Genomic DNA, 14,124 nt, shown 5'->3' on the forward strand with positions numbered 1-14,124 from the left:
GACACTCCAAAGGGGTCTTTCACTCCAAAGATGCCCCCCCCCACACTACTACTGCATTACTATCAGACATAACATATCTGTCATCCTCAACTTCCTGAACAGATTCGTTCTAATTATATCTCTCAAGACAAGCAGGTCGTTTAAGTGCTGATACTGTATATGAGCAAAACAGGCCACACTATTATTTTTGTTCAATGGACATGAGTTTAAAACAAAATGGTAATTATCCATATAAAGACACCAGTGTCTATTGTCTGTCTCAATCGCAGTATTTATTTGCTTAATATATATATCTTTTTTAATCACACAAAAATAAGACAGGATTTAAACTCCCATTCTAAGACGCAAAGTACGCTGTTTCCAAACTCCTCTATACGATGTACTGTGAGTATGAGAAATGTGAGCCAGGGCTTTGTGAAGTAAATCTCTTCGAAGGATGATAATAATGGCTCTTTGGCTCTAAGGAGCCAGATTGATTGCTTTTCCTTCCAGCTATGTTTCATTGCTGCCTGCTACGCAATGGCCAAAGACATAAACACTGGTTTTGTTCAAGGCCTACTCTCGATTTTCTCCCACACATACACACACAAGCAGCATTAATTTCATCAACAATAACAAAAAAATAGTCAACAACCTATTTTTCCTGAGGAAAAACAAGATGAGATGCCATGAAAAAAATAATAATAACAATGATGTCAGCCATGATTTACCATATAGGCTACAGTACAAAGCCTTGGCTACAGGTTACCAATTTAGGCAAACAGCTCTTTCCTCCCAATCATAACCTTGGTCACATACACATGGTTAGCAGATGTTATTGCGAGTGTAGCGAAATGCTTGTGCCTCTAGTTCCGACAGTGCAGTAATATCAAACAAGTAATCTAACAATTCCACAACAACTACCTAATACACACACATCTAAGTAAAGGGATGGAATAAGAATATATACATATAGATATAAGGATGAGCGATGACCGATCAACATAGACGCAAGATGCAATAGATGGTATAAAATACAGTATATACATAGACTACCAGTCAAAAGTTTTATTACACCTACTCATTCAGGGGGTTTTCTTTATTTTGACTACTTTCTACATTGTAGAATAATAGTGAAGACATCAAAACTATGAAATAACACATATGGAATCATGTAGAAACCTAAAAAGGGTTAAACAAATCAAAATATATTTTATATTTGAGATTATTCAAATAGCCACCCTTTGCCTTGATGACAGCTTTGTACACTCTTGGCATTCTCTCAACCAGCTTCATGAGGTAGTCACCTGGAATGCATTTCAATTAACAGGTGTGCCTTGTTAAGTTAATTTGTGGAATTTATTTCCTTCTTAATGCGTTTGAGCCAATCAGTTTTGTTGTGAGGTAGGGGGTTATACAGAAGATAACCCTATTTGGTAAAAGACCAAGTCCATATTGATGCAAGAACAGCTCAAATAAGCAAAGAGAAACGACAGTCCATCAAAACTTTAAGACATGAAGGTCAGTCAATACGGAGAGTTTCAAGAACTTTGAATGTTTCTTCAAGTGCAGTTGTAAAAACCTTCAAGCTCTATGATGAAACTGGCTCTCATGAGGACCGCCACAGGAAAGGAAGACCCAGAGTTACATCTGCTGCAGAGGATAAGTTCATTAGAGTTACAGCCTCAGAAATTGCAGCCCAAATAAATGCTTCAGATTTCAAGTAACAGATACATCTCAACATCAACTGTTCAGAGGACACTGTGTGAATCAGGCCTTTATGATTGAATTGCTGAAAACAAACCAATACTAAAGGACACTAATAAGAAGAAGAGACTTGCTTGGGCCAAGAAACACGAACAATGGACATTAGACCGGTGGAAATTTGTCCTTTGGTCTGGAGTCCAAATTGTAGATTTTTGGTTCCAACCGCCGTGTCTTTGTGAGACGCGGTGTGGGTGAATGGATGATCTCCGCATGTGTATTTCCCACCATAAAGCATGGAGGAGGAGTTGTTACGGTGTGGGGGTGCTTTGCTAGTGACACTGTCTGTGATTTATTTAGAATTCAAGGCATACTTAACCAACACGGCTACCACAGCATTCTGCAGCGATACGCCATCCCATCTGGTTTGGGCTTAGTGGGACTATCATTAGTTTTTCAACAGGACAATGACCCAACACACCTCCAAGCTGAGTAAGGGCTATTTAACCAAGAAGGAGTGCTGCATGATGGAGTGCTGCATCAGATGACCTGGCTCCACAATCCCCCGACCTCAACCAAATTGAGATGGTTTGGGATGAGTCGGACCACAGAGTGAAGGTAAAGCAGCCAATAAGTGCTCAGCATATGTGGGAACTCCTTCAAGACTGTTGGAAAAGCATTCCACGTGAAGCTGGTTGAGAGAATGCCAACAGTGTGCAAAGCTGTCATCAAGGCAAAGGGTGGCTATTTGAAGAATCTCAAATATGAAATATATTTTGATTTGTTTGACACTTTTTCTCCATGCTACATGATTCCTTATGTGTTATATCATAGTTTTGATGTCTTCAGTATTATTCTACCATATAGAAAATAGTAAAAATATAGAAAAACTTCTAAAACTTTTGACCTGTAGTGTATGAGGTGAGTAATGCAAGATACGTAAACATTATTCAAATGTCATTATCAAAGTGACTAGTGATCCATTTATTAAAGTGGTAAATGACTTCACGTCTGTATGTAGGCAGCAGCCTCTCTGTGTTAGTGATGGCTGTTTAACAGTTTGATGCCCTTGAGATAGAAGCTATAGGCAGTCTCTCGGTCCCAGCTTTGATGCACCTGTACTGACCTCGCCTTCTGGATGGTAGCGGGGTGAACAGGCAGTGGCTTGGGTGGTTGTTGTCCTTGATGATCTTTTTGGCCTTTCTGTGACATCGGGTGCTGTAGGTGTCGAGGAGGGCAGATAGTTTGCCCCCGGTGATGCGTTGTGCAGACCGCACCACCCTTTGGAGAGCCTTGCTGTTGTGGGCGGTGCAGTTGCTGTACCAGGCGGTGATACAGCCCGATAGGATGCTCTCAAATGTGCGTCTGTAAAAGTTTGTTAGGGTTTTAGGTGACAAGCCAAATTTCTTCAGCCTCCTGAGGTTGAAGAGGCACTGTTGTGCCTTCTTCACCACACTGTCTGTGTGTGTGGACCATTTCAGTTTGTCCTTGATGTATACACAGAGGAACTTAAAACTTTCCACCTTCTCCACTGCTGTCCCATCGATGTGGATAGGGGGGTGCTCCCAATTGCACAGGGCAGGGTTGAGACCCAGGGCCTCAAGCTTAATGATGAGCTTGGAGGGTACTATGGTGTTGAACAGCATTCTTACATAGGTATTCCTTTTGTCCAGATGGGATAGGACAGTGTGCAGTGTGATGGCGATTGCATCGTCTGTGGACCTATTGGGGCGGTATGCAAATTGTAGTGGGTCTAGGGTGGCAGGTAAGGTGGAGGTGATATGATCCTTGACTAGTCTCTCAAAGCACTTCATGATGAGAGAAGTGAGTGCTACGGGGCGACAGTCTTTTAGTTCAGTTACCTTTGCCTTCTTGGGTACAGGAACAATGGTGGCCATAACAGTGAATCAATTAAAAAAAAGAGGAGAATCCAAGCTTTCCAACAATGTCAGAATTATTACTGTACTAATACTCAGCAAATATAATTAACATTTCCAATCGAGAAAAAACAACTGCACTCACATTTTGTCAACTGCGAGAGCGGCAACACAGATGAATAACAACGCACATGGCAAAATAGAGCTTCTGTTGTGGTCAAAGCAAAAACAGCCTACGTGAAAGTAAGAGTGTAAAAAGTGTTATTTCTAGTTGAGGTTAGTTACAATTGAAGTGTCCTGGCTGGCATCAGTTCAAAAGAGAGACGAGTGATTGAAGTGACCGCCCGAGAGCTGTAGCCTATGGGAGAGCCAGACAGATCCGCTCAATCAGACTGTGCAACTGAAAGATGTTCATTCTGCCAATGAGAGGATTGCATTAAATATTCTGCAAAGGCTTGCATGCTTATGATTGGACAAAACAGATGAAAAGGAGCTTCATGTCACATTTAATGTTTATTCGTTTCACATGGAATTCTCATCTCGTCACATTGTCGTCAAATATATATATTTTTTAAAATTGTTATATATATACATTATATATATATTTTTTAAGGCATCTCGTCTCGTTACCGTCATTCGTTTTCGGCAGGATTTTTTGTTGTTGTCATAGTTATTGTTAATGAAATTAAAACTGGCATTGGTTACAATCTGCCACAATAGTAACGTGCCAGCTATTTGAGGGGATAGTAGGCCTAGTTGTACAAGGCCATCTGAAAGTGCACATGATGGAAGTTAAAGGGGTGGCAGAGTAACCTAGTGGTTAGAGCGTTGGACTAGCAACCGAAAGGTTGCAAGTTCAAATCCTCGAGCTGACAAGGTACAAATCTGTCATTCTGCCCCTGAACAGGCAGTTAACCAATTGTAAATAAGAATTTGTTCTTAGGTTAAAAAATATATATATATAAATGATTTCATGGGGTAAAAAAATGCACTGACTAATAGGTGACTTAAATGATTGTGACAAAAATTGTCCAGAGTTTTAGTCGACTGATAAGGATGAAATTACTTAAATGTGACCAAGATGAAAAGGTATTTTAGTCAAAAGACTAAGACTAAAACTACATCTAAAATAGAAGCCAAAATTAACACAACAAGCTAACTGATCACACAGTATATTGCTTGCAAGTCATTGCAATAAAAACAAATCTAATGTTGTTTGCAAGCCAGTGTAATTGAGCAAGCAGCCATCATTAAAGTAACTTTTGCATGCAGTCACAACATTCGGTTGGAGTTTACTGTCCTCGACTCTTATGAACAGGTTATCAGTGACATTATCAACAATCAGAGCATCCATTTCAGAGTTGTATAGTTAATATATTTTTATGGCCAGCCCCAGATCCAATTCAGACTTCAAGTGAAGGGTGTTTGTTAAATGAAATAAAATGAAATGTGTCCCCCTCCAGTGTTTTACATCCCTAAGAAATGACATTTGAAAAAATGATCACCCAAAAAATGTTACGTTAGGTTTTTATGTCTCTAATTAATCCTAAAACAGAGAATGAGACAATAACATAATCTCTACATTACCTGTATGCTCTTAATACCAGCTTTGCAGTAGTATCTTTTGATGTCCACATCAATTTCAGTATTTCCAACAAAACTGGAGAAAAAAGTTCATCAACAAAATCACATGTTTATCTATGTAAAAAAAAAAAAAAAAAGGTTTTACATACTACGCAGAGTACATTCTATGACAAGCCAAAGGCTACAATCTGTCCAAAATGGAGATAGTCAGGTCACCTGATCTGTAGGTCCATGATGATCTGACGCTTGTCCACATTCTCTGTGTAAACCTTGACCCCGTTGATCCTTAAAGGCTAAACACAAGACAGATGACATCACGATATCACCACTAGGCCTCAGCCTCGCCCACTTGGGTTCTACCCAGTATGAACATCGCAACTACTCTGTGACCCCTCCTGGAAACTATTTGGGAAACACCCACCAGCTGTCCCTACAACACAGACACATGCACAGATACGGGTCTAGGGGTGCTTGAGCACTTGCCCTTTTCCCCGCCTATAAGAAAAATGTAAGAGCTGTTTGAAAAGACTGCCTGAAATTTAAGCCTGTTTTGGTGGGATGGAGCTTTGTCCTTTCCAATGTGATATCACCATGCAGTGAATTTGTTAATAACAGCTAGTTTTCTGTTTTCCCCTACCCACTCCGAGACAGTACTAGCAAAATTCCTGCTTGAGAAATGCATCTTTGCGAAGAATCTTTTTGGTTTCTTTTTGACCATTTTAATTGAAAACAATCACAGTAAGGTACTTAATTGTTACCCAGCCAGAAATTATTTGATATTTAGATAAAAACGTTTGCATTGGACCTTTAAAACCAGATTGGAGAGGTTTGACCGCCTGTTGAACGGTTGAAAACCCATCTTATAAACATAAGGCATGGTTAGGTAGAGACTCCTGCTGATTAGTCTTGATGTTCACCTTGTCCCCCATGTTGATCTTGGTGAAGCGGAACGTGCCGAGGTGGGAGTTGGCTCCCTTCACGGCCGGCTCGATAGTCTCGCGGAACAGCTTCTCTATGAACTGGCAAATATATGGCCACATCTGTCTCACAGTCTGCAGGGCCAGAGGGGGAGGGAACGGATTAGTGAGTTGGTACCGGGCGCACATTCTGACCATCATACAGTAAGTCATCACAGAAATGTAGGAGGCAGAGTGAAGGAGCTGAATTCACTGAATTCATTCTTTAATATCAGGTCCCATATTATTCTGTTATTCAGCTGTCCCCATAGGATAACCCTTTGAAGAACCCTTTCTGGTTCCAGGTAGAACCCTATTTGAACATTTTACCTGGAACCAAAATGTATCTACACCGCAAAACCAAGCAGGAAAAGTAGGTCCTCATCAAAATAGAAGTGGAAATTCTAACAGTATGTTCCTCTTTGTTCTTTTACCTTGTTCAGCCACTCTACTCTTTCCACATCTGGGAAGTTTACCTAAAGAGAAAAAAAGTAAGACATCATTACTGTTCCATGGTCAAAACTGTTTTATTTGCCCAGTACCAGTAGTCACTGATTCCATCTAAACAAACACATTGTACATTGTTATTTTAACTGAAATAGCTGTTGGACATGAGATATTCTGCCTAGGTTCACCAGAAGTATGGCTGCTGCCTGCTTTGCATCCTAAATTGCACCCTATTGCCTATATTGCACTAATATTGACCAGTGCCCATAGGACTCTGGTCAAAATTTGTGCACTATGTAGGGAATAGTGTGCCATTTGGGACGTAGTCCTGCAGTACTCCTGAACCCCTCCTGGTTATTACAAATACATAACAGTACTGGAGCTGGCCACTCCACACAGTATGAGCATCAGTGAGAGAGAGGAGAGCCCTGAGCATACACATTGCCCACATACTGTACCTAAACGTACACACACACACACACACACACACAAACCACATAAATAACACTGGCTCTCATAAGCCCACAACCATCATAGTCTAAAAGCAAAACTTTTCTAATTAGGCTACCGCACCTTTTCAGCACAACACAGAGGAAGTGTGCGGTCATGCGTTATCCCCTTAGGAGCAGCGGCTCCAGCGGTGTAGCCGTGGCAACGAGATTGCATGTGAGAGCTACAGGAGGCAGTAATGCTAATGCGGGTGGGAAAAGAGCTGATCCAGCATTAGCGTGACAGCGTAGAGGAGCATAGGATCAGACAGTGAGAGGAGTGGGAAGCAGGGAGATACAGATTCAAGCCTAGCTTTTGTACATGCCACAAGTGCCTCTGTTATGCAATCAGGAGCACTCAAGTGGACATGGTTTCTATTAACCTGACACATACTATAAAGCAACAAATTCACAAAATAGCGGTCAGAGGATAGTGCCTTGCGGATACATCATTTACTCAGCGAATAAATGATGAGTGATATCAAATTACTGTGCAACTGTCAAGAGGTACTTCACACCTCACAACAGAAATTGAGATGTAATTTAAATGCAGTACTGTCCATTTAAGTGGATTGAATGGGGATGCTGTTATTTAACTATGGAAATACTTTCAAAGCATATTATAGAAGCAACTTGGATCTACTTATTTAAAACATTACACACCTGGAGGTATACAACTTCCATACAGTAGCTACCTTGACATGTTGCTTATGTCTCACAGGAGCCTGAATAAGCAGCAGGATTTTTACATTAGTTTAGGCAGTGCTACGCAGCAGCCTATGACTCACAGCAGATGTATTTTTCAACCAAAACATACAGGAGCAGTCGGCAAACACAATTTTAGGTATGACATTTTAGCTATGTTCTGATGCAACTCACTCATTTTATGCTACACAAAGATGAATAACATACAGTTCTCCAAACTGTTAGTAATTTGATTTATTTCACCCGTTACTGAGATGATTGTTCCAGTTTAGAAGATTGAGGTAGTCTCAATACTAAATTTTCCCTACCCTGGAAGTCATTCTGAGTGCAGCTTGCGGGTGATTAACAATTCCACTTGTTGGATATCCTGACTTTGTCTGGATTCCAATAGGAATTACACATCACTTTGTATGCCAGCATAATGTAACTTGAAGGCCTGATGTGGCCTGTAAACAAGAAGATTCCTAACACTACTGTGCTAGGGTATAAATAGGCCCTCAACAAAAGGTCTTATGATATACAGTACCAGTAAAAGTTTGGACACACCAACTCATTCAAGGGTTTTTCTTTATTTTGACTATTTTCTACATTGTAGAATAATAGTAAAGACATCAAAACTATGAAATAACACATATGGAATCATGTAGTAACCAAAAAAATGTTAAACAAATCAAAATATATTTTATTTTTCAGATTCTTCAAAGTAGCCACTGTGCAGCCGTATTCATCGACCTGGCCAAGGCTTTCGACTCTGTCAATCACCACATCCTCATCGGCAGACTCGATAGCCTTGGTTTCTCAAATGATTGCCTCGCCTGGTTCACCAACTACTTCTCTGATAGAGTTCAGTGTGTCAAATCGGAGGGCCTGTTGTCCGGACCTCTGGCAGTCTCTATGGGGGTGCCACAGGGTTCAATTCTCGGGCCGACTCTCTTTTCTGTATACATCAATGATGTCGCTCTCGCTGCTGGTGATTCTCTGATCCACCTCTACACAGACGACAACATTCTGTATAGTTCTGGCCCTTCTTTGGACACTGTGTTAACTAACCTCCAGATGAGCTTCAATGCTATACAACTCTCCTTCCGTGGCCTCCAAACTGCTCTTAAATGCAAATAAAACTAAATGCATGCTCTTCAACTGATCACTGCCAGCACCTGTCTGCCAGTCCTGCATCACTTCTCTGAACGGCTCCGACTTAGAATATGTGGATAACTACAAATACCTAGGTGTCTGGTTAGACAGTAAACTCTCATTCCAGACTCACATTAAGCATCTCCAACCCAAAATTAAATCTAGAATCGGCTTTCTATTTCGCAACAAAGCCTCCTTCACTCACGCTGCCAAACATACCCTCGTAAAACTGACCATCCTACCGATCCTCGACTTCGGCGATGTCATTTATAAAATAGCCTCCAACACTCTACTCAACAAATTGGATGCAGTCTATCACAGTGCCATCCGTTTTGTCACCAAAGCCCCATATACTACCCACCCCTGCGACCTGTACGCTCTCGTTGGCTGGCCCTCGCTTCATACTCGTCGCCAAACCCACTGGATCCAGGTCATCTACAAGTCTCTGCTAGGTAAAGCCCCGCCTTATCTCAGCTCACTGGTCACCATAGCAGCACCCACTCGTAGCACGCGCTCCAGCAGGTATATCTCACTGGTCACCCCCAAAGCCAATTCCTGATTGGCCGCCTTTCCTTCCAGTCCTCTGCTGCCAATGACTGGAACGAACTGCAAAAATCACTGAAGCTGGAGACTCATATCTCCCTCACTAGCTTTAAGCACCAGCTGTCAGAGCAGCAGATCACTGCACCTGTACATAGCCCATCTGTAAACAGCCCATCCAACTACCTCATCCCCATACTGTATTTATTTATTTATCTTGCTCCTCTGCAACCCAGTATATCTACTTGCACATCTACCATTCCAGTATTTATTTGCTATATTGTAATTACTTCGCCACCATGGCCTATTTATTGCCTTAACTCCCTTATCTTACCTCATTTGCACTCACTGTATATAGACGTTTTGTTTTCTTTTTTTCTACAGTATTATTGACTGTATGTTTTGTTTATTCCATGTGTAACTCTGTGTTGTTGTATGTGTCGAACTGCTATGCTTTATCTTGGCCAGGTCGCAGTTGCAAATGAGAACTTGTTCTCAACTAGCCTATCTGCTTAAATAAAGGTGAAATAAAAATAAATAAATAAATGACAGCTTTGCTGAGCACATGTGTCTCCTAGAGAACAGGAAGGACAGGAAGCTTTTGTATAGCTCATAGTTTCAGATACCTTCCTTCTCCCTCTCCTTCTCCTCAGAAACACAACCCAAGTGGCATGTTTCAGCGTCTCAGTCTAAGTGACCAGCTGGTAGTGTCCAGACTGAGGAAGCTGAGCACCAGCGTTCAGTCTCTCCTTCAGTGCCTGAGGCATGCCTATTAGAGGTCGACCGATTATGATTTTTCAACGCCGATACTGATACCGATTATTGGAGGACCAAAAAAAGCCGATGCCGATTAATCGGCCGATTTTTAAAAATGTATTTATTTGTAATAATGACAATTACAACAATACTGAATGAACACTTTTATTTTAACTTAATACATCAATAAAATCAATTTAGCCTCAAATAAATAATGAAACATGTTCAATTTGGTTTAAATAATGCAAAAACAAAGTGTTGGAGAAGAAAGTAAAAGTGCAATATGTGCCATGTAAAAAAAGCTAACATTTAAGTTCCTTGGTCAGAACATGAGAACATATGCTGGTGGTTCCTTTTAACATGAGTCTTCAATATTCCCAGGTAAGAAGTTTTAGGTTGTAGTTATTATAGGAATTATAGGACTATTTCTCTCTCTACCATTTGTATTTCATATACCTTTGACTAGTGGATGTTCTTATAGGCACTTTAGTATTGCCAGTGTAACAGTATGGCTTCCGTCCCTCTCCTCGAACCAGGAACACATCGACAACAGCCACCCTCGAAGCATCGTTACCCATCGATCCACAAAAGCCGCGGCCCTTGCAGAGCAAGGGGAACAATTACTTTAAGGTCTCAGAGCGAGTGACGTCACTGATTGAACCGCTATTAGCGCGCACCCCGCTAACTAGCTAGCCATTTCACATCGGTTACACCAGCCTAATCTCGGGAGTTGATAAGCTTGAAGTCATAAACAGCTCTATGCTTGAAGCACAGCGAAGAGCTGCTGGCAAACGCACGAAAGTGCTGTTTGAATGAATGCTTACGAGCCTGCTGCTGCCTACCACCGCTCAGTCAGACTGCTCTATCAAATATAAAATCATAGACTTAAATATAACATAATAACACACAGAAATACGAGCCTTAGGTCATTAATATGGTCAAATCCGGAAACTATCATTTCGAAAACTAAACATTTATTCTTTCAGTGAAATATGGAACCGTTCCGTATTTTATCTAACGGGTGGCATCCATAAGTCTAAATATTCCTGTTACATTGCACAACCTTCAATGTTATGCCATAATTACGTAAAATTCTGTCAAATTAGTTCGCAACGAGCCAGGCGGCCCAAACTGTTGCATATACCTTGACTCTGCGTGCAATGAACGCAAGAGAAGTGACACAATTTCCCTAGTTTAATACTGCCTGCTAACCTGGATTTCTTTTAACTAAATATGCAGGTTTAAAAAATATACTTCTGTGTATTGATTTTAAGAAAGGCATTGATGTTTATGGTTAGGTACATTCGTGCAACGATTGTGCTTTTTTCGCAACTGTGCTTTTGTTAAATCATCCCCCGTTTGGCGAAGTTGGCTGCCTTTGTTAGGAAGAAATAGTCTTCACACAGTTCGCAAGGAGCCAGGCGGCCCAAACTGCTGCATATACCCTGACTCTGTTGCACACAACGCAAGAGAAGTTACACAATTTCCCTAGTTAAAATACATTAATGTTAGAAGGCAATATTAACTAAATATGCAGGTTTAAAAATATATACTTGTGTATTGATTTTAAGAAAGACGTTGATGTTTATGGTTAGGTACACATTGGTGCAACGACAATGCTTTTTTCGCGAATGCGCTTGTTAAATCACCCGTTTGGCGAAGTAGGCTATGATTCAATGATAAATTAACAGGCACCGCATCGATTATATGCAACGCAGGACAAGCTAGATAAACTAGTAATATCATCAACCATGTGTAGTTAACTAGTGATTATGTTAAGATTGATTGTTTTTTATAAGATACGTTTAATGCTAGCTAGCACCTTACCTTGGCTCCTTGCTGCACTCGCATAACAGGTAGTCAGCCTGCCACGCAGTCTCCTCGTGGAGTGCAATGTAATCGGCCATGATCGGTGTCCAAAAATGAGATTACCGATTGTTATGACAACTTGAAATCGGCCCTAATTAAATCAGCCATTCCGATGAATCGGTCGACCTCTAATGCCTATGGCAGCCTACAAACAACAGGGCACAACACAGTGTAGCCGGTCCAGTCCAGCTCAGCATTGCTAGGCACAGTTTAGCACAGCACAGTAGTGACTAGTGCACTCTGATGAGAAAAAACTGTCATCTACTGACTCACTGAGTCGTTGCTGCTGGCAGCTACCGGCGTGGTGCAGCACTGAGGCAGACATTTCATTTACTTCTAAATCAAGTTAAGTCATCTTTAGAGAGACCTTCAGAGCTAGTTCATCACACTAACTCCAGCAGGGTTCTATACACACTAAAAGTTGATGAAGTACCCACAATAACCATTTTATCAGAGCCCTTTGGAAAAATGTGTCTTCACAAGGCATGACAGTGTGACAAGCCAAACATTTAGGATAAAAATAGGGTGAAAATTGATGTCACCCCATGTTTTTCCCCTTAACCAAATGAGTGGTCACCTTGTCAGCTAAAAAGGCAGAAGAGACAGACAAACAATGATACTATCCTAGTTTGACACTTGCTGAGTAGATCTCAAGCAGCTTATAAATGATGAATAATTATCCTCATCAAGTAAAGGCCTAGTTGATGTCTTCAACTTGAGTCAGACGGCATTATTGTCAAGTTATGTTTAAGTTGGGGGTTTCTCCTATGGCCCTACATTTTGCTAGCCTGAGTGCCAGACTGTTTTTGCCATCATGCCAACTCCTTGTCACTCATCGTCATGCCAATGATAGTACAATCAGACCTAGAACCAGGCGAACAATAAGTGAGGTTAGATTGGGTGCATCTTCCAGGCATAATCATGCATGCAAGGTGTCGTTCATTATCTCAACAGTGGCAAGGCAATGTGATTGGGGCCCATGTGTCCCTCCCACACTGGTGTCTGGTTTACCATTGTGCAATGCTGTATTTAGAGGGGCTTAGTCTAATGTCACTGCTGGGGACAGCTGTGTGATCAGAGGTTTACAGGTCAACACTGTTCTGTCTTCTGATCCCAGTGATAGTTTTCTTAGAAACTCAAAAACAATTCACATGTGCTGTGCACTAGGCTTATTTGGGTTATAGAATACATTTTATATAGGCTAATCAAATATGGTAGTAATATAGCCATATAATAGTAATCCAGAGTGGCTAACTGAATAGGGGGATAAAGATAACATTTTGGGCACTTTGTTTTTTTTTGGTGCTTCCTTTATAAATGCATCTTGGTCTTACCCATGATGGCAAATCAGAAGCTGCCAGACTTTGTTTGACAGTTCTTTCCTCCTGTTCAAAGAACGCCAAGGCTCTGTGCAGCCGGGTGCTCTTGCCTCCTGTGTTTCTCCTCCACCAGAAATATATTACAAGTCCTATTAAGAGCCAACTGAAACTGAATTCAAAATATCCCAAAACATATATGGGAAAAATGAGCACGAATGTCTTTGTAAACTGAATCCATGTCCTAGTTAGTTCACCGACGGAAGACCCAGACTCGACATCGCCGATGTCTGCCGGTGGAAATACGTTTGTATTGGGTTCGGTGTTAACCGGGCTCGGTGTGTTTTGTCCATCCTCCTTTGATCCAGCGGAGCTCCCATTATGTGCATGGGCGTTTCGTACAGCCGTCATACTGTCTATTGACATTCGTTTCTTTGCGCCCACAGTTTCGATGGGATGTTGGAGTAAAGACCTCAACAACAGAAGCTTCTTCTATTCTTTATTAAACTGTCACCAATGTTAAACCTCCTGCGCAGAGAGCGCGCAGAGCCTCTAGGAGTCAACCCCAGATTGCGCTCACGTTAGTTCAACCGCATCTGAGCCCATTTTGCCCTGGAAAAAAGTGGGCATTGATTATTCTTCCACGCTGCAATAAAGTATAAGAGCAACCATCTCATTTGCCAAATTGTCTTGTCTCATTCTTCAATAATACCACGCTGCTTCCCCCATACCGCGCAGAGTTCGGGTAGTCCTCCACTTGCAATAACCT

At 41.3% G+C, this 14,124-nt stretch overlaps 1 protein-coding gene across 1 annotated transcript in view; it reads right to left on the reverse strand.

Moving 5' to 3' along the window:
- LOC120028017 (extended synaptotagmin-2-A-like) overlaps positions 1-13,853 on the reverse strand; it is a 31,782-nt gene extending 17,929 nt beyond the window's left edge. The window contains exons 1-5 of the mRNA XM_038973132.1: positions 13,374-13,853; positions 6,535-6,576; positions 6,062-6,196; positions 5,361-5,437; positions 5,148-5,220 (exon numbers count right to left, since the gene is read on the reverse strand). Coding sequence (XP_038829060.1) covers positions 5,148-5,220; positions 5,361-5,437; positions 6,062-6,196; positions 6,535-6,576; positions 13,374-13,781 — 735 coding nt within the window. The 5' untranslated portion in view covers positions 13,782-13,853. The remainder of the gene's footprint in view (positions 1-5,147; positions 5,221-5,360; positions 5,438-6,061; positions 6,197-6,534; positions 6,577-13,373) is intronic.
- Between the last annotated feature and the right edge of the window lie 271 nt (positions 13,854-14,124).

Source organism: Salvelinus namaycush, chromosome 33, assembly GCF_016432855.1.
Source record: "Salvelinus namaycush isolate Seneca chromosome 33, SaNama_1.0, whole genome shotgun sequence".
In the NCBI taxonomy this organism is placed as follows: Eukaryota; Metazoa; Chordata; class Actinopteri; order Salmoniformes; family Salmonidae; genus Salvelinus; species Salvelinus namaycush.